General features: G+C 43.3%; 1 protein-coding gene across 6 annotated transcripts in view; it reads right to left on the minus strand.

Annotated features, from left to right (window-relative positions):
• Positions 1-21634, minus strand: part of SGCD (sarcoglycan delta) — a 697305-nt gene that overhangs the window by 84527 nt on the left and 591144 nt on the right. For all 6 annotated transcript variants that reach the window (XM_033926951.1, XM_033926952.1, XM_033926949.1 and 3 more), the window contains one exon: positions 14132-14204. In XM_033926951.1, the coding sequence (XP_033782842.1) occupies positions 14132-14204 (73 nt within the window). The remainder of the gene's footprint in view (positions 1-14131; positions 14205-21634) is intronic.

The raw sequence follows: 21634 nt of genomic DNA on the forward strand, positions 1-21634 counted from the left end.
ACTATTATTAATCATTTATATAGCAGTATTCATGTCTTCATTCAGCTAATGAGTCATCAGTCAAAATTAACGATCGGTATTGCTTTATAATGACGTGCATCGTCAACTGTAGTAGAACTGTGATTTTTATTTTAATTAGCCTATTTTGGTTACCTGGTTTTATAAAGTTGTTTAATTATATATATATATATATATATATATAATTAATGTTTTTCTTGATGTGATTTTGAGATCCAAGTCAGAAACTGGGGATTGGGTCTGAAAGCCCACTTGTAGACTATGCCTTCTTTAGCTTGAGGCAGGCTTGGGGCCTCCTATAGCGTGGGAATCTAGGGCAATTGCTTTGTTTGCTGTTCCCTAACTCCAGCCTGGCATATGTTTTAGCTTGAAAGGCAGTTCATCAAATGATATAAGTAAATAAACAAACAGTTCTCCAGTTTATGTTGGCATTTGGCCCTGGAAGTCCTCTTTTTCATTGTACATAAGAATAGCCAATGGTCCATCAAGCCCAGTATCCCTAGTACCTGGCCAAAACCCAAGGAGTAGCAATATTCCAGCATCTCAAAGAATAGCAAGATTCCGGAACCCCAATGAGAGCAACATTCCGGACCTGAGATTGTGATGTCATAATGCCTTAGAGACAACCTCATCAGTGATGTTACAATGGCTTGATTGTCCTATACTTGGCTTACATAAGAATAGCCATACTGGGTCAGACCAATGGTCCATCAAGCCCAGCATCTCGTTTTCACGGTGGCTAATCCAGGTCCCTAGTACCTGGCCAAAACCCAAGGAGTAGCAACATTCCATGCTACCGATCCAGGGCAAGAAGTGGCTTCCCCCATGTCTTTCTGAATAACAGGAAATTGTCCAAAACTTTCTTAAAACCAGCTACGCTATCCACTCTTACCACAACCTCTAGCAATGCATTCCAGAGCTTAACTATTCTCCGAGTTAAAAAAAATTTCCTCCTATTGGTTTTAAAAGTATCTTCCTGTAACTTCGAGTTAGTCATAGTCTTTGTAATTTTTGATGGAGTGAAAAATCGATCCACTTGTACCTGTTCTACTCCACACAGGATTTTGTAGACTTCAGTCATATCTCCCCTCAGCCGTCTCTTTTCCAAGCTGCCCTAACCTATTTAGTCTTTCCTCATACGAGAGGACTTCCATCCCCTTTACCATCTTGGTCACTCTTCTTTGAATCTTTTCTAGTGCCGCTTGAGATAAGGAGACCAGAATTGAACACAATAATCTAGGTTGAGGTTGCACCATAGAGCGGTACAGGGGCATTATAACATTCTTAGTCTTGTTAACCATCCCTTTTTTAATAATTCCTAGCATCCTGTTTGCTTTTTTGGCCACCGCCACAGATCGGGCAGAAGGTTTCATCGTATTGTGTACGATGACACCTAGATCCTTTTCTTGGGTGCTAACCTCCAAGGTGGACTCTAGCATCCGGTAACTGTGATTCGGGTTATTCTTCCCAATGTGCATCATTTTGCATTTGTCCACATTAAATTTCATCTGCCACTTGGACGCCCAGTCTTCCAATTTTCTAAGGTCTGCATGCAATATATCACAATCCACATGCGTTTTAACAACTTTGAACCATTTAGTGTCATCTGAATATTTCATCACCTCACTCGTCATTCCAATTTCCAGATCATTTACAAATGTTGTGAGTTGAAGAAATACTACGGTAATAAATAAGTATTAGAGTTGTATCTTTGCATTCCTCTATGTCCCCTCCTGTCCCAATAAAAGAAACTTAACTTGCAACAAGATACTATAGAGTTGTAAAGAAATTAACTCCTAGCATTGATTTTTAGACCCATAGTTATCTGGGCAGCAAAATGAATATGGCCATTACCTGGATATATTCCAGGACTGTTTGTACGTACAATCTCTATAGTACTAAGGCAATCTGTAAGATTATTCAGAAGCAATATCCGTATACTGTCTCTGAATATCGCAGTCAGCAGATACTGTTATCCAGATAACGGTTTTGACTACTAACCCATTAGATTGTAAGTCCTCTGGAGACAAGCAAATACCTACTGTACCTGAATGTACAGACTATTAAGGGAATCCATCAAGAAGCGTTAAGCCTTAACACCCCTTGAATGCACATTAAAAGAATTAGTGCGTGCTAGACTATTTCATACCTATGGGATTTTAGGCCCCGCTATTGAAACCATGGGAGGCAGCCCGGCTACATCCAATGGTCTGTGGCGATCCTGAATATTCAGTGCTGGGGGAATATTCCAGCTACTGGCATTGACTATCCAGGTCAAACTTTGCTGCCTCTGACTTAGCTAGCCAGGCCAATATTCATCAGCTGGCTGGCTAAGGCACAGCGACAAAAGATAGACCCATCTATAAAGCAGATCTATCTAGTCACTGAATATTGGTGATGACTGGCTATGTCGTGAACCAGATATTTAGCGGGAGATAATCGGTTATCTCCCACTGAATATTGGTGGATAACCAGCTAACTGGTACTTAGAGCTAGATTCACAAAGCAAACCGATCGTGTACCGATCGGTTTGCGACCCCTTTACTATCAAATTTCCATCCGGCCTGATTCACTTACCTCTCCTGCGATCCGCATTGAATCCGTGCATGCAAATGAGGTGAAATGCATGCAAATTGGACAGCGACCCGATTCACTACACCAAATTTCCAATCCGACTGGACTGGCCAATCACCTGAAGAAGTGACTGCTGGGGCCCAATCGAAAACGTCTTTCCTACTGGAAGCCCTGATCTCTACCCTGCAATCTCTCCTGCCTGCTCGCCTCGAATGCTGCCTTGCTCTGCCCCTGCTTCTTATCTCTGCTGCTCGCCCTCATGCGCCCTGCTCTGCCTCGATCTTCCCCGAATCTCTCCTGCCGCATGGCCGTTCTCATGCCTTTCCCTGAATCTCTCCTGCCGCATCGCCGTTCTTCTGCCCTTCCAAGAAGCTCTCTTGCCCTTATCCGCCCAGCGAGCCCATGGTTTTAACCTGCGGGTTTAAAGCTGGTTAAAACCATGGGCTCGCAAGGCTAAAAACTAAAGTTTTAAGTTAAAACAAAAGTCACGTTTCAGATGGGCATGCGCAGACCATCTACATGCGCATGCGCAGGGATCCCTATAGATCAATCCGTGCAGGTAGATGGGGGCTTTCCTCTGATTGCCCCCATCTGCATATTTTTCGTTCCTGAATTCATCGGACCTGCCCGGATTGGACCCAATCGGGCAGGTTAGTGAATCCAGGCCTTAGTCAGCCAGGAGCCATTCCTGGCCAAATATTTGGGGGGGGAGGGGGGGAGGAGAGGTTAGTGTTTAACACACACTAATTCCCTTAACACACATTAAGGTGCAATAAAACCCTAATGCTGATTGATGAATTTCACTCCACTTATGTGCACATTGGATAAGTGCATACTCTGCAAGTGGTGTAGCGAGGGCAGGAGGCCCCCCAGGGCGGTGACAACCCCTACCCCCGCAACCTCCTTTTTGCCCCCCCCCGGCTCCTTCCATGCCACCTCCTCGCATTACACTCGCGCCCTCCCTTCCCACCCTGTACCTCTTTAAATCTTCACCAACGCAAGCAGCTTCTCCAGCCCGCTGCTTGCGCCGGTGTTAGCTTTTCCCTCCGACGTCACGTCCTGACCCGCAACCCAGAAGTGATTTCAAAGGGAGCCAGGCTGGTGCGAGCAGCGGGCCAGAGTAGTTGCTCGTGCTGGCGAAGATTTAAAGAGGCGCAAGGGGGAAGGGAGGGGAACAAGCATGGCATGTTGGGACGGAGAGGCGCCAGCGCCCGGGGCAGTCCCTGTACTCTGCATTACAGAGTGATAGTAGAGAATGACACGGTGGTGGTTACCTGCGGCTAGCCGCGGGTAACCCGCCAAAACGGTGACCCCAAAAAATGGTCACCGCAAGTTCGGGGACAAGGCAATTCACCGCCCCGTGGGGCGGTGAATGGTAGCACGGGGCGGTGAACCATCTGGAACGTGCGGTGAACGAGCGGCAGCCCACTCTCTCTCGCCGGCCGGCCTACCATGCATCTCCCTCCCTCCCTTCTTTTCCCTTACCTTTTCTTGTTAAAACGCGCGTTTTCTATAAGGCTAGGAGCTGTATTACAGCCGGAGTCTTGAAGTCAAGTCGCATTGCACACTGGAAAAAGTCTCCTCTGACACAACTTCCTGTTTCCGGTTGCATCGGAGGAGACTTTTCTAGCCGGCAACCCGACGCAACTTCAAGGCTCCGGCTGTAATACAGCTCCTAGCCTTATAGAAAACGCGTGTTTTAACAAGAAAAGGTAAGGGAAAAGAAGGGAGGGAGGGAAATGCACGGCTGGCCGGTGGGAGGGAGCTGCTGGACTGCGTGAAGGGTGCTGGGGGTGGGGGGATGGAGAGGAGAAGACGCTGAAGACGGGGATGGGGCCGGGGCGGTGAAAGAGACAACGGGGCGGTGAAGGGGACGGCAGAGACGGAGACGGGGCGGTGAAAGGGATAGCGGGGACGGGGCGGTGCAGAGGATGGTGGTCTGGGGACGGGGCGGTGACGGGGACATCATTTTTCCCCGTGTCATTCTCTAAGTGATAGTCTCATTTTTCTATCACTTTGGTTAAGCACACCATCTGCAACACACGCTCTGGTCATATGCACATTGGTCCTGTTTACATATAAGCACTGAAATGACAACCCCATTTATGAGTACAGTCAGGTCATCCAACTGCCCAGCCCACCCGATCTCCTATCATCGGTGCGTCCTAAACATTAATAAATGGCTTTACACTGGCTTGACTACATTTACGAACGATTAGTCTAATTGATGTTTTTCAGAATTGTCTGCTGTCCTATTAACAGATGATTTGTTTAGGGCACAAACGTGAGACTAATAGTAAATATATTACAGATACGTTTTGTCAAATACAGTTATAAGCAGGGATTCATCCAGACCAAAAATACAAAGATATAGCTGACATACTGAAAATTAAAAAGATGAAAAAGATGAAAAGGAGAAAAATAAACCTCAATTGAGGGCAGTTGGGACTACACAAGTACCCAATTATCCACTCATCATCACGGGTCTATAAAAAACTCCAAAACATGTATAAATAATCAATTCTCACGTCTTTCATTCATACAAAATCTTCTTTTTGTTATTTTTCACAGTCTTTTTTAATCGTTTTTTTATGATTTCAATATAACTGTCAAGCAGTAAAAGGCCCGAATCCCAAACTTAACCACATTACTTGGCGAGGACTACAGCTGAATATAATAAGTATAAGCAGTTTTTAGAGATATGAAGCATATATCTGGAATCGTGAAAAATTTTTATTTTCAGTATGTCAATTTTTCAGTATGAAAATTTTTAATTTTCAGTATGTCAGCTATATCTTTGTATTTTTGGTCTGGATGAATCCCTACTTATAACTGTATTTGACAAAACGTATCTATTAACAGATGATACATACTGGCTGTGTAACCTGCAACATGTGTGGTTAACTAAGATGCAGTTCTGAAAAGGTCACATCTGCAACGTGCACGCTCTGGCTATGTGCACGCTGAACTTCTGGTCCTGAGGTCATGCATTTAATCAGAGGCAGAATTCTGTCGGAAGATGACTTCTTTTTCTCAGGGTTTTTTTTTTTTTTTTTTAAATTGAAAAGCTTTTATTGAAAAAACACTCCAAACAGTACATAGCAAGTGCACATGAAATGCAAGAACACAAATACAAAGAGCAAAATAGCACACTCCAATTTAGCTCACAAAGCTACAATCAGCAATATAGACATGTGCAAGCCCTGCAAACGAAATAACAAACTATAATACCCACCCAGACCCAACCAATACCCCCCCTCCCACCCCCCAGGGACAAAACACAATACCCACTACTTTCAATAAGGTTGTAAATAATCTATAGCAACCCTAGACCAAATATTGGAAAGGAGTATGGAAATGGGATCCCCCCAAGCTTCGCCCACCCCGTCCAATGTCAAGGTCAGCTCAAGGCCCTCGACCACCCCTACCACAAACCCCCACAGAAGCCCGAAATTGACGCCACACATGAGCATAGCCATGTAGTTTACCATGCCTCAAAGCCGTTAAGTGATATAGATTCTGCCAAGTGAGCAGACGTTGCTCCACCAGGGCCCACGTGGGAGAAGGCACTTGATTCCACCGAGAGGCAATGGCCAATCGAGCAGCAGTGAATGCTAGTTTACAGAACAGAGAGTCCCCCCGAGCCAGGTCTAAGTGATGCCAAAACAACAAGGCGTGTTTTGTTTTTTTTTTAAAATTATTTATTTATTACTTTTAAAATTTTTCCAAGAAACCTCTTGTACAGAATATTGAAAATAAGAAAAATAACATATTTTGAACAAAACACAATCTCAATTAGGCAATAACATTCTTAATCAATACTATTAATCCCATAATATGGATCCAAGAATTCCAGTGAGTGCTAATGAAATTAAGTCATATTATTAGCAAGAAAAGCAAACCATCTGATAGCAGTAGAGGAGTCTACCTAATTACTTTACTATTGGTGTTATTTCATTTACCCCTTCCCCCCTTCCAGGCGTTTCGTAGAGAGGAACCCTGTTAGTTGAGAAGGGTCAAAGAATACATATGTACTGGATCTATATTTAATAATACATTTACAGGGATATTGTAATAAAAAAAGACCTCCCGTCATTGTTACCCCTGGTTTAAGGAGCAGGAATTGTCGTCTACGTTTTTGGGTGTCCTTAGTCACGTCCGGGAACATCTGTATCTTTAGTCCCAAGAATTCTTTATGTCTATTTTTAAATAACAGTGGGATCTGGATAGTCTCTATTGCTACCCATCAACACCCCTTTTCCCATAACCCACCCCTAAATAAAAACCAACACACTTCATTATGGTATATAGCCACAGCTCTTTATTAAATCCACCATAACAATAAATTAACATGAATAACTTAACCTCATAACATATTGACCCTCTATTGACAAACAACATCAGCAAGCTCCTCCCGAGCTACCCCCATGTAACCATTAACCTTTGCCCCCGACCCCGCCACAAACAGCAAGCGTCCGAGGGGTGGCATGACCTCATGCCCCTTTAACCCGGGTCACCTGACCCCAAGGCACGGCTCCCAGCCGGCCCCCCACTCATCGCCGGATGAGCCCCAGCACCCAGTAGCTCGGGAGACCTGCCTCCCCGAGCCACCAAGGCCACCACCAGGGGAGGGTGGGAGGGAGAAAAACCGCCCTGGAGGACCTGAAACAACTGAGTCCTCCAGGGTCACGATTTATCCGTTCCCTCTGCCCACCCCTGTACCTCGACTTCACCCTATCCTAGCCCTGTCTTTAGGCGGTAACCCCTCCCCTATTCCTTCTAATAAGTTTCCCTAACTAACGGCCTCTCTCTCTCCCCCCCCCCCCACCTTGCCTCGCTGGCAACACGAGGCCTCCCAGCCCCGTGTTACCATACGCCCATAGAGACAAGCTCTAGGGCTCCTTCGAACATTTTTAATAACCAGTCTCTATCCGGCAATAAAGCCACTGTTAGTATTAATGTAGCAGGTTTTACTATATCTTTCAATGATGTTTCCAGGATTGCAGCAGTTTAAAAAGGAGCTTAAGACAATCTTGCTTGTACAGTCGTACAGGATAGTGTGCGGATGGGTTTTGCATAGTTGGTTTTGTATTACTGGCACAGGGTTGGGGTTTAGCATTTATCTATTTTAAAAAATTTCTATACCGTTTAAAACCTAAACGGTTTACATAATGTTACACACATAAATTTAGAGAACAAAATAAAAACAAGCAAACAAAACAAACAGGAAAATCAGCAATAGGAAGGCAGTAGCCAAAAGAGGCTTGTATAAACAATTATGAAAAAGTTCCCCCAAAGTCAGCAATCTACAAACAATTCTGTTTTGAGTAGTTTCCTAAATTTGCCTTTTCCACCATATTTTTGGAATTGACTCACAATTGAGTTCCACAATTTAACCCCCGCACAGCAGAAAGTCATTGCGCTGGTCTCAACACATTTTGGATTAACATCTGCCTTTAATAAAGCTAAATTTTCTGAGAGCAGTGATCTATTCGGCAGATAATTCGTCATGTTGCTCTTAAGAAATAGTAGTAAGCTTATGATCAAGCTCAAAACAGTTTGGTCTATATTAGGAATATGATTAAGGGTCCTTTTACTAAGGACATAATGGACGCGTTGCCGAGTGTTAGCATTTAGCGTGCGCTAAGACACACTAGCGCGCCTTAGTAAAAGGACCCCCTAGTTAAGCTGATTAATGGGACCCCCTAGGAAAAGCTGATTAATGGGTCCTTTTACTAAGGCGTGCTAGCGCGTCTTAGCGCACACTACATATTAGCGTGCGCTAAATGCTAACGCATCCATTATATCCTATGGATGCGTTGCCACGTGTTAGCATTTAGCGTGCGCTAAGACGCACTAGTGTGCCGTAGTAAAAGGACCCATTAATCAGCTTAACTAGGGGGTCCTTTTACTAAGGTGCGCTACTGCGTCTTAGCGCGCGCTACATATTAGCGTGTGCTAAATGCTAACGCGTCCATTATATCCCATGGATGCGTTGCCACGCGTTAGCAGTTAGCGTGCGCTAAGACGCTCTAGCGCGCCTTAGTAAAAGGACCCCCTAGTTAAGCTGATTAATGGGACCCCCTAGGATAAGCTGATTAATGGGTCCTTTTTCTAAGGCACACTAGTGCGTCTTAGCGCACGCTAAATGCTAACGCGTGGCAACGCATCCATAGGATATAATGGACGCGTTAACATTTAGCGCACACTAATATGTAGCGTGCGCTAAGACGTTAGCATTTAGCATGCGCTAAGACGCACTAGTGTGCCTTAGTAAAAGGACCTCCTAGTTAAGCTGATTAATGGGTCCTTTTACTAAGGCACGCTAGTGCGTCTTAGCGCACACTACATATTAGTGTGTGCTAAATGCTAACGCGTCCATTATATCCTATGGATGCATTGCCACGCATTAGCATTTAGCATGTGCTAAGATGCACTAGTGCACCTTAGTAAAAGGACACGTAATTAGATGTTATTTCTTATTGATTTGTATTATGTACATTTTTATATAACCCGCCCAGGACTTTGGATGGAGTAGGATATAAGTTTGAAAAATAAATTAATAAACAAACTTAATTGGAAAAAAGGGTGTGTTTCATGCTGTCCTCTGTGATCGCCACTACATAAACGATATTGCTGAAGGGTTGTCGGGTAAGATTTGCCTCTATGCGGATGATACGAAAATCTGCAATAGCGTACACATGCCAGATGGCATGAATAACATGAAGAAAGAACTGGCGAAGCTTGAAGAATGGTCTGAAATTTGGCAGATAAAAATTAATGCTATGACATGCAAGGTAATGCATTTGGGCTGGATAAACCTAAGGGAATGGTACATATTAGGGAGTGAAGAGCTTATGTGCAAGACAGAAGAGCGGGACTTGGGTGTGATTGTATGTGATGATCTTAAGATGGCCAACAGGTTGAAAAGGTGACGGCGAAAGCTAGAAGGATGCTAGGTTGCATAGAGAGAGGAATGGCCAATAGGAAAAAGGAGGTATTGATACCCCTGTATAAGACTTTGGTGAGACCTCATTTAGAATATTGTGTACAATTCTGGAGATATAAAAAGGATGGAGTCGGTCCAGAGGAAGGCTACTAAAATGGTATGTGGTCTTCATCATAAGTCGTATGGGGACAGACTTAAAGATTGCAATCTGAATACTTTGGAGGAAATGCGGGAGAGGGGAGATATGATAGACACGTTTAAATACCTATGTAATGTAAATGCGCTTGAGTCAAGCCTCTTTCATTTGAAAGGAAACTGCAATGAGAAGGCATAGAATGAAGTTAAGAGGCGAAAGGCTCTGGAGTAATCTAATTAAATACTTTTTTATGGAAAGGGTGGTAGATGCTTGGAACAGGCTCCCGGAAGAGATGGTGGAGACGGAGACTGTGTCTGAATTCAAAAGGGCCTGGGATAGGTACGTGGGATCTCTCAAAGAGAGAAAGAGATGATGGTTACTGCGGATGGGCAGACTGGATGGGCCATTTGGCCTTTATCTGCCATTTTGTTACAATGTTTCTATAACCATAAAGTTCTATGACATCACAATGCAGGTGTAAAGAGCCTTAGCCAATAGGGAGGGGAGGAGATAGTGGATGCTGCAGTTGAGCAGACTAGATTGGCCATTTGGCCTTTTATCTGCCATCATTAGTGAAGTGCCGCAGGGCTCGGTCTTGGGTCCAATCCTATTTAATATCTTTGTACAGGACCTGCCTCAGGGGCTTCGAGGTAAAATTGCATTATTCTGATGGCGCTAAACTGTGCAACGTAGTAGGCAGAGAAACTGGGCCCGACACTATGACGCAAGACCTACTTTCATTGGAACAATGGTCCACTACTTGGCAGCTGAGTTTTAATGCCAAAAAGTGTAAGGTTATGCACCTTGGTAGCGGAAATCCCTGCAGAATTTACACCCTGAATGGTGAGACCTTAACAAGAACTATTGCAGAACGGGACCTGGGAGTAATCATTAGTGACCATATAAAGATTGCCAATCAAGTGGAGAAAGCTTCATCTAAGGCTAGACAAATGCTAGGTTGCATCCATAGGAGTTTTGCCAGCCGAAAGCCCAAAGTTGTAATGCCGCTGTACAGGCCCATGGTGAGACCTCATCTGGAATATTGTGTTCAATTTTGGAGGCCACATTATCACAAGGATGTGCTGAGAATGGAGTCGGTTCAGTGAATGGCCACTAGGATGGTCTCAGGATTCAAGAATCTCTCATATGAAGAACGTCTAGATAAGTTGCAGCTATACTCTCTCGAGGAATGCCGAGAGAGGGGAGACATGATAGAGACGTTCAAATATGTTACTGACCGTATTGAGGTGGAAGAAGACATCTTTTTCCTTACAGGACCTACGGCAACAAGAGGGCATCCGTTAAAAATCAAGGGTGGGAGATTTCATGGTGACATTAGGAAGTAGTTCTTCACCGAAAGGGTGGTTGATCATTGGAATGATCTTCTACTTCAGGTAGTTGAGGCCAGCGTGCTCGATTTTAAGAAAAGATGGGATAAACATGTGGGTTCACTTCGAGGAAGTGCTTAGCGGGGAGGGTTCTTGTGTGGGCAGACTTGTTGGGCCAAAAGCCCTTTTTTTCTGCCGTCATATTCTCTGTTTCTATCTTACAATGTTTATATAACCATAAAGTTCTATGACATCACAATGCAGGTGTAAAGAGCCTTAGCCAATAGGGAGGGGAGGAGATAGTGGATGCTGCAGATGAGCAGACTAGATGGAACATTTGGCCTTTATCTGCCGTCATGTTTCTATGTTTCTCAGCTTCTACCAGTTCCCTCCTACCGGTAATGTACTTTATTTCCTTCTTGTAAATACTTGATCATAGCTTTCTTGTAAACTATTATCCATTTCCTATTTACTGAACTCATTGCCCCACATGCCAAAATGTACAAATAGAAGTATTAATTTGCTTAAAAAATAAGGTTGCATAATTTATGATGCAATATACAAACACATTATTTGAATATGGTTCTGTGATGTTTACACCATGCAGATCACAGAGATTTTTTTTTCTTTTCATTTAGAAAATAATGGTTCAAGTAAACAGTTTCATTTCACCAGTAGCTCCTCACGTACAATACTTTGCAAAATACGTTTGTGCAAAATACATTTGCTATAACTATTTTTTAAAAATGCTTAATTATATATAGTACTCTTCTATAGTAGGCCTTGTCAACTCAGTCCTTGGAGCATACCAAGTTCTATCGGATTTCCTGAATATCCACAATGAATATGCATGAGATAGATTTGCATACCAAGGAGGAGGTGAATATCCTGAAAACTTGATGTGCCCCGAGGACTGGGCATGAGAAGTGTTCCCCAAGTCTCCTGGAGTACCCCCCCTTGCCAGTCATATTTTCAGAATATCCACACTGAATATTCATGAACCAGATTTGCATATAATGGAAGTAGTATGCAAATCAATGTCATGCACTTGCATTGTGGATATCTCGAAACCTGATTGGTTGGGACTGACTTGGGAATCACTGCTTTAGAAAGCTTCTATTTTACAGAGGCGGTGTGGTTTGGGCGGAGCTAAAATCTACATATGTGTTCCCTCACTTTACAAAGGAAACATGTACAGTATGGGGAAAATTTGTGTGTTGGGCTTTACACCAGCTCAAAGGCACACATAAATTTTAAGAAAAGTGGTCATTTCAGCAAAGACTTTACACCAGCGATTAAGGGAGTCTTTCTCCTAAATCCCAGCCCCTCCCCCCTGATATTCAAAACAATTTAAATGGTTAGTCAAGGCCTCTGACCAGATAAATCTCAGATAGCTGGCTGTCCTCTAATATTTAGGCCCTCGTCTATCAAACTGTGAAAGCAGTTTATAGCGCGGGGAGCCGCGGTGAATGGCCCACGCTGCTCCCGATGCTCACTGAGTTCCTATGAGCGTCGGGAGCAGCGCGGGCCATTCAGCGCAGCTCCCCATGCTAAAAACTGCTATCACAGTTAGTGAGAGAATCAGTTATCTCTGCCGAATATTCACAGTTAGTGCGTAACTACGAGCCGGCTATATCAATGGCCCGGGCCCGGTGAGAGTTAGTTATTTTGGTTAACTAGCTTTAAATATTGACCCCAATGTTCTATAGGCTGGAAATCTACCTAATTACTGTAACTGTAAAGTGTGTTAGCATTTTTTAAGCTTCTTGACAGTGAGAATAAGAACCAGAAAACCTATTGTCCTATCACTTATTGACGACATAAGGCTGATTGGAAGGAGATTAATGTGTCATAATTTAAGAAAAGGGACCAAGTCTTAGAGACCGAGTTATTCAGCTGACTAAATAATCAAGAAGATGCTGATTTAAATGCAACAAACCACATCTCTACCATTTCTTTTTTTTATTTCTATATTTAATTTTTCAAATAAATTTCCAAGCATAATCATCTTGAACAGAAAGATTGACAGAAATTAAGATCTCAGATAAATGAGTCATAAAAGCACTAAATCAAATTTAAGGAAATATCAAACAATTTTCTATCATTCTCAAGTCCTCAATTATAAGGGGTTCCAAGATTCAATTGAGTGACTAAACATAATAAATTCAATATACAGTAAAACCTTGGATTGCAAGTAACTCGGTTTGCAAGTGTTTTGCAAGACAAGCAAAACATTTTATTAAATTTTAATTTGATATACAAGCAATGTCTTGCAATACAAGTACTTACAGTATAAACACATCACAACTGAGATGATGGTTCTTCTCTCTCTGACGCTGCAGGAGTGCAGTGACTGTTCTAACCAGCAAGGTCTTGCAATACAAGCACGTATAGTATTTTTCATTAATGTTTTTGGGTTGTGGAACGAATCGTCCGAGTTTCCATTATTTCCTTTGGGGAAATTCGCTTTGACATACAAGTGCTTTGGATTACAAGCATGCTTCCTGAACGAATTATGCTCGCAAACCAAGGTATGACTGTACTTAAATCAAAAGGAAAACAATAAGACAGCCTGTAATGGTAGGAGATTAATTCTTCATTTAGAAGTTGTTATAACTTATTCTTTATCAGGGCGTTTTAGAGACAAAAATCCAGTCAACTGGGATGGATCAAAGAAAACATATTTAAAGGATTTATATTTAATTATGCACTTGCACAGATAGCACACAAAAAAAACTCCACCAACAGAAGTTACTGCGGGTCTCATCAACAAAAATTCTCGCCTTCTTCTCTGAGTATCTTTAGAGACATCAGGAAACATCAATATTTTTTGTCCCAAAAATTTTTAAAACTTATTAAAAAAACCCCACAACATTTCATTTGCCAGAGATATTCCGTTCCAATTAACACATTGTTGTATCTGATAAATAGAACCCAACTGACATTATTGCCTTGTTTCTCAAGTAAGTGTGCACTAGACTTGGTCCCTTTTCTTAGATTGCCAGAATGGTGCTTAATTCGCTGGTTTATTTTTATGCACCAGAATCCGAACTAGTCTGTTGTGGGAGTTCCAACAAGCTGCAAAGGATTTATAGCATATTTCTGAAAGGAGATTCCTCCATTTACCTCAGTTCCTTGAAGGGGTCTGCCCTGACATGGGGAGTTTCTATAGATTTAGGGAACACTGTGCCCTCCGCACCTGGAACAACAAACAGACAGAAATGCAAATGTTAGAACCATCAGATGATAATGGCAAAGTCCAGAACACAACCGGGAAATCTTATTATAAAATAGTTTCACGAAGTTCCTTACTCGGATGTTTGTGTGGGGTGGGTAGGTTGGTGGATGAGGGGTGTTTTCTTTTACAAAGAATAGAATGATTGGGCAGAGTGATGCTGTATGTTTTAAAGACAACAAAAATCAGAAAATCAATAGCTGATTGATAAAATGTCATATTTGTCTGATTGATAAAATGTCATATTTGTTAATCTAGATCTCTCCTGGGTAATATATATAATAACAGTCTTCAGGCTGCCAGGTTGTAAACTAGGAAAGGGGACTGAAGGCAAAAGGTTCCTTTAAGCACAATGCGTAAACCCCACCTTTCACAAAATCGCAATACTGGTTTTTAGCACAGGCCAGCACGCTGAATGCTCTGCGCGTCTCCCGACGCTCATTGCAACTCTATGAGTGTCGGGAGCAGCGCAGAGCATTCAGCGTGCCGGCCTGTGCTAAAAAATCATTATTGCAGTTTTGTAAAAAAGGGGGTGGGGGGGAAATGCGTATGAAATAAAAGAGGCTGAGCAATTTACACAACCTAAATCCAGGGAGTCATCCTATATAATAAAACCCTATCTCGCGCATGCGCACTCCTATCTGCGTGCTTCCATGATCCGTAGGTCTGTGGCCACAGGAGTGCGCATGCGCGAGTCCCCAGCCTTACTTCCCAGCACCTACCACTCGCCGGCAGGACTGGACGCCAGCGCTGGACTCCCTGCTCTCCGTGTCGGCTCCTCTCACCAGCCGCACCAGCGTCGGAGAAGGCTTCCGACGCTGGCGGGATCGAGAGGAGCCGCGGCGACACCTCACAGGGTGGGAAGGGAAGCCCAAAACACTCCAGCTGCGAAGGGATGCCCCGGTCCCGACTCCAAACCAGCTGATTCCAGCAGCTTGTGCAGCACTCTACACACGCTGCTTCAGGGCCTTTTACTGCCCTGATTTGCTCTGCCGCGTCTCTGATGATGTCATCAGGGACGTGCCAGAGTAAATCAGGGCAGTAAAAGGCCCCGAAGCAGCGTGTGTAGAGTGCTGCACACGCTGCTGGAATTGGCAGGTTTGTCGGACCGCAGGAAGGGAAGGGTGGGGGCAGCAAGGGCCTAAGGGAACAGGCAAGACCAAGGGAAGGGAAAGGGGGGGTAAGGGAAATGCTGCTGCTGCACAGGGAAGTGGTGTGGGGTGGGAGGGAATGCTTTGGCTGCTGCACAGGGAAGGGGGGATCTAAATGCTGCTGTACAGGGAAGTAGTGGAGGGGGAGGGGATGCTGCTGCACAGGGACATGGAGGGAGAGGGAATGCTGCTGTGGCTGCTGCACAGGGAAGTGGGGGGGGGGGGGAAGAGAGACAGATAGATAGAAAGTCAGCAATCAATGTTTTGCTATGATTGGTCTTTTACTTTCAAGGTTTGGGTTTTTAAAGCTTCTTTATCACGTTTTTTAAAACCTTAGGTCAGCCAGTGGCAGTGAACATTTTTCTAGCTACTGCCAGTGTTATTCCTGAATATTCAGTGCTGGGCCATGTTCAAGTACTGGCATCGGATAACCAGGTTTCTGCAGCAGGCAGTATAGGAAACAATTAAGTGCAATATTCACCACTTAAAGATAAGACTGACTTTTACGTGCTCTAATTTGGCCAATTTAACTGCATAAGTGCCTCTGTATCTCTCCATGGTACAACCTCACCTTGAGTACTGCGTTCACGTCTGGTCGCCTTATCTCAAAAAAGATGTAGCAGAATTAGAAAAGGTTCCAAAAATGAACGACCAAGATGATAAAGGGGATGACCTCCTCTCGTATGAGAAAAGACTAAGGAGGCTAGAGTGCTTTACTCTCCAAGATTAGACAAGAAACGTGCATAGGCATGAAGGTTATTCTCATGCAATTTGACATGTTTCGTACTTTCGATCTAGTGGATCATGATAATCCATATTGGATTATTATGATATCAAGACCTCTGCCAGTCTGAGACCTGGAACCATGCACCTGCTGGAATCCAGCTTAAATCCAGATCTGAGGAGGATAATTTTATAAGGGAACACATGCTTTTAGAGGTAAAGTACACATTCATTTTGGGGTCAAATATAATATAATGTAAAATCTAATGAGCCTGTTACCTCATTATTGAAAGAGCAACCCTGGCTCCCTTTTAAGAACATAAGCAATGCCTCTGCTGGGTCAGACCTGAGGTTCATCGTGCCCAGCAGCCCGCTCACGCGGCGGCCCAACACCTGTGCAGTGATCCTCTATTTATACCCTTCTATCCCCCTTTCCAGCAGGAAATTGTCCAATCCTTTCTTAAACCCCAATACCGTACTCTGCCCTATTGCGTCCTCTGGAAGCGCATTCCAGGTGTCCACCACACATTGGGTAAAGAAGAACTTCCTAGCATTCGTTTTGAATCTGTCCCCTTTCAACTTTTCTGAATGCCCTCTTGTTCTCTTATTTTTTGAAAGTTTGAAGAATCTGTCCCTCTCTACTGTCTCTATGCCCTTCATGATCTCGTAAGTCTCTATCATATCCCCTCTAAGTCTCCTCTTCTCCATGGAAAAGAGACCCAGTTTCTCCAATCTCTCAGCGTATGAAAGGTTTTCCATCCCCTTTATCAGACGCGTCGCTCTCCTCTGAACCCTCTCGAGTAACGCCATATCCTTCTTAAGGTATGGCGACCAATATTGGACGCAGCATTCCAGATGCGGGCGCACCATCGCCCGATACAATGGCAGGATAACTTCTTTCGTCCTGGTTGTAAGGAGTGTATTATATTGCTCATAAACCTTTTATATAGGCATTCCAATACACCTAACCTAATCTTTTGGTAGTCCCTTCTGGACTCATCACATACGGCCTTTATTGTTCCGAAGCTTCGGAACTCCTTACCAACAGACTGATTAAAAGAAGTATCAAATTATAAATTCAAACCGAGACTGAAAACATGGTTATTTATTCAGGCATATAGATGAATTAGTAAACAGTTGTAATTTTTCAACGGGTGAATCGGGGCCTTGTAATGATTTAATATTTAGATTCTATTTTGATTTTATTACATAATTTTCCTTTTGTAGCTCTGAAAAGAAATGTTATTAGGTATAGTACCGTTGTGTTATATACTCTCCCCCCCTGCTTTTTTGTCCACATAATACCAATGGTCCATCAAGCCCAGTAGCCCGTTCTCACGGTGGCCAATACAGGTCACTAGTACCTGGCCAAAACCCAAGGAGTAGCAACATTCCAGCATCTCAAAGAATAACAAGATTCCAGAACCCCAGTGAGAGCAACATTCCAAAGCTGGGACTGTGATGTCATAATGCCTCAATCCACAGTGCCTCAGAGCCAACCTCATCAGTGATGTCACAATGGTTTACTTGACTGTCCTCACATAAGAACAGCCATACTGGGTCAGACCAAAGGTCCATCAAGCCCATTAGCCTGTTCTCACGGTGGCCAATCCAGGTCACTAGTACCTGGCCAAAACCCAAGGAGTAGCAACATTCCATGCTACCAATCCAGGGCAAGCAGTGGTTTCCCTCATGTCTTTCTCAATAACAGACTATGGACTTTTCCTCCAGGAATTTGTCCAACCCTTTCTTAAAATCAGCTACGTTATCCGCTTTTACCACAACTAAGGGCTCCTTTTACAAAGGTGTGTTAGCGTTTTTAGCGCACCCACAAGATTAGTGCACGTTATAGCATGTAAGCCGAAAAATTACCGCCTGCTTAAAAGGAGGCGGTAGTGGCTAGCATGTGCCAAAACCGCTAGTGTGCCTTGGTAAAAGGAGCCCTAAATGTTTTATTTAGTTATTTTATTTAAATGGGTTTGTTCATTGCACTTGTTATAGAAATTATGTTTGTATGTTTTTGATTTACACTTCTCCCTCCCCATTCGCGGTTTCGGCAATCGCGATTTCACATATTTGTGATTTTTTGGGAAGGGGGAAAAAAGAAAAAAATTCCACAGTTTAGCCTTCCCCCCGGTGTCCCGGCCTTACCTAGTGGTCTAGCGGGCTTTCGGGGCAGGAGCGATCTTCCTACGCTCCTGCCCCATGTAAATCGCCAATAGGAAATGGCTGTGGGGAGTTCCCGTCGTAGTCTCGAGAGACTACGGGAACTCACGGCAGCTATTTCCTATTGGTGATCTGCATGGGGCAGATGTCGGGGGAAGGCAGGAGGGAGGCGGGGGTGGGTCAGAGCTGGACCAGAAGATATTCACGGTATTTCACCATTCGCGGTCCGGCTCTGCCCCTATCCCCCGCGAATCCGGAGGGAGAAGTGTAATTTATATTGTAAATTGCATTGATATGTTTAATGCAATGCAGAATATCAAGTACTAAAAGTAAACTTTCAAAACTACATTCACAGAATGGAAATAGTCAGAGTTTTAGGTCTCAACTTTCTAGTACTGGAACAGATTCTTTGCCTAAAACTGCCATTTTCCAGAACCGCCTATCATTTACAAGTTGTCATAAGCTGCCAAGGCACATATCTGTTTAGACTTCCCTGTACACATTTCCAAACTATTTGAGAATAATTACATTACATTAGAGATTTCTATTCCGCCATTACCTTGCGGTTCAAGGCGGATTACAAAAGAATTTAAGGTTGGTCTGTTACAAGAAGAGATCAGTGGTCATGACAAGTGAAGTAGAGAAGAGGGTGGGAATTTTCAGAGAGTGAGGAAGAAGATAGGTGGAAGGAAGTATTCGAGATGTTAAGATTTAATCAGAGATTTCTTGAAAAGTATGTTTATTCCAGATAATTAGACTGGTTATTAGCTTTCCAATGAAATTAATTAATGTTGTTCAGTGACTAATCCAATGGAAATTATTGTAGCAAACTGGAGAAGGGGTGGAGTAACAGAACCATATACTGCAGGTATGGATTTAATGCTTCAATGAGGGATCTTCAAAAGGTTTCCACACTTTTACTTTTTTTTTCAACACTATATTAAATATCTCAAAAGCAAATTATATCACTTCTCCACATAATCACCCTGAAACATAGAAACATAGAAAATGGCCATAGTCCATCAAGTCTGCCCACTCTATTAACCCTCCCCAAACTACCCCCAAGGGGTCACTCACAGGTGGCATCACCTCTACACTGCCCTCGTAGAGATCCGACGTGGGCATCCCATTTTTTCTTAAAATCTTGTATGCTGCTGGCCATGATCACTTCCTCCGGGAGTTCGTTCCAATGGTCCACCACTCTTTCTATGAAGAAGTACTTCCTGGTAACCCCATGAAATTTCCCGCCCCTGATTCTTAACGGATGTCCTCTTGTGGTCGAGGGACCCTTGAGAAAGAAAATGTTGTCTTCCACCTCTATGCGGCCAGTGATATACTTAAATCTAATCTAATCTAATCCTTAGGTTTGTATACCGCATCATCTCCACATTCGTAGAGCTTGACGCGGTTTACAGTAGGAGAAATAGGAAGGAACTACAACAGAGGGTTAGAGGTAGAAGTGTGAAGAAAATTTACAGGACTTGGGATGCCAAGATATAAGAGTTTCCTTGATTCCTAAGTTGGAGGGAGACTTACATTTTTTGAGAAAAGCCAGGTTTTCAGATGTTTGCGGAAAACTTGGAGAGAGCTCAAGTTCCGAAGAGGGGAGGTAAGGTTGTTCCAGAGCTCAGTGATTTTGAAGTGGAGGGAGGTCCCTAGCTTTCCTGTGTGGGAAATGCCTTTTAGCGAGGGGAAGGATAGTTTTAATTTGTGGGAGGATCTGGTGGTATTAGGGTTTGAGGAATTCCAAGAAAGAGGGATAAAGGGAGGGAGGATACCATATAGGATTTTGAAAGTTAAACAGGCACATTTATAGTGGACCCTGGCGATTATTGGAAGCCAGTGGAGCTTGGCCAGGAGCAGAGAGACATGGTCAAATTGACTTTTAGCGAAGATGAGCTTGGCCGCGGCATTCTGAATCCGTTGGAGTCTGTGGAGGTTTTTCTTAGTTAGGCTTAAGTAGATAGAGTTGCAATAGTCCAATCTGGAGAGGATGATGGATTGGACAAGGAGGGTAAAATGTTTTTGAACAAAAATGTCTCAATCATGTCTCCCCTCTCCCTATGCTCTTCGAGAGAGTATAGCCGCAATCTGTGCAGCCTGTCCTCGTTGCCTGACTAGTCACTTCCTCCTCAAACAATTATAGTCGTATTAAGTCGGTACAAATCAATCCAATTCTCTCAGTGATGTTGCAGTCTCATAACACTTCCTTAGGTTTATGCCTATGGGATGTCAGATTGCCCCCACGAGCCTAAAGGGGAGAACTGTTGAAGTGCTGGAAAAACATTAGAATAAGAAGTAGTAAACTGCTAAAAGCTAAGTTATTTAAGCTATTTATGAACTATTTATAAATATTTATTTGATGAAACATGAGTATTTTGCCAAATTGGGACGCATGAAGAATATAAAGCCCCAATGAGTTATTAGGCTCGTGGGGTCAATCTGACATCCCATAGGCATAAGCCTAAGTAAGTGTTATGATACTGCAACATCACTGAGAGAATTGGATTGATTTGTACTGACTAGTCACATAACATTCTACGACATGCCCTCTTACCACTTCTCCCACCCCAATTGTTTCCCGCATAAATATGAAAGTGTGGAAATTTTGGGAAGAACCCTCATAATTTTGGCTAATAGAGCGGAAATGCATCAGCTGAATAACATGTATTTTCAGGCTAAAATAAATAGCAGTGCTTTAGGCCTTTTTATGAAAAGCTAAATAATTCAGCTCCTGTCAAGGGTCCAATGGGGTTGTGTCCCGACGACTGAATGCTCCTTTTCATGTCATGGACAACTTTAAGTTCGATCAAAACAGGGACACAAAACAGCTACAAAGGTGAAGCAGAAAATTCTTATTCAAACGGATTAAACAAAAATATTATTCAAAACTATTTAGTATTTTGAAGTTAAAAAGAGGAGATATCATACCTGATATCATGGGTGTGATATTCAGCACTTTTTAAGTAGATGACTGGAAATGGCTGACTCCCAGCTGTCTAAATAGCACATAGCTGGTTATCCGCTAATATCCATCGAGGGATAGCTGGCTATCTCTGGATTGGCCAGTGACTGGCCATGTCACATGACATAGTCAGTGAACTCCAATGTTCAGCAGTTTGTCTGCTAAGTTTGGTGGCCAAAGAAAACCACCTAAAAAGGTTATATATCATTGGCCGTTGAGACTTAGCTGGCTAGCCGCTGAATAGTTGCATAGCTTGCTATGTCTCGGCTGGCCAAAATTAGACTGGAAATTCAGTGTCATTGGTACAGCACTGGCATTGAATTTCAGGTAGCGCCAACAATTTCCTGCAGTCTGAATATGAACCTGCTAAACTCTACAAAATGCTTTAA

The sequence above is a fragment of the Geotrypetes seraphini genome, chromosome 18 (assembly GCF_902459505.1).
Source record: "Geotrypetes seraphini chromosome 18, aGeoSer1.1, whole genome shotgun sequence".
NCBI lineage: Eukaryota > Metazoa > Chordata > Amphibia > Gymnophiona > Dermophiidae > Geotrypetes > Geotrypetes seraphini.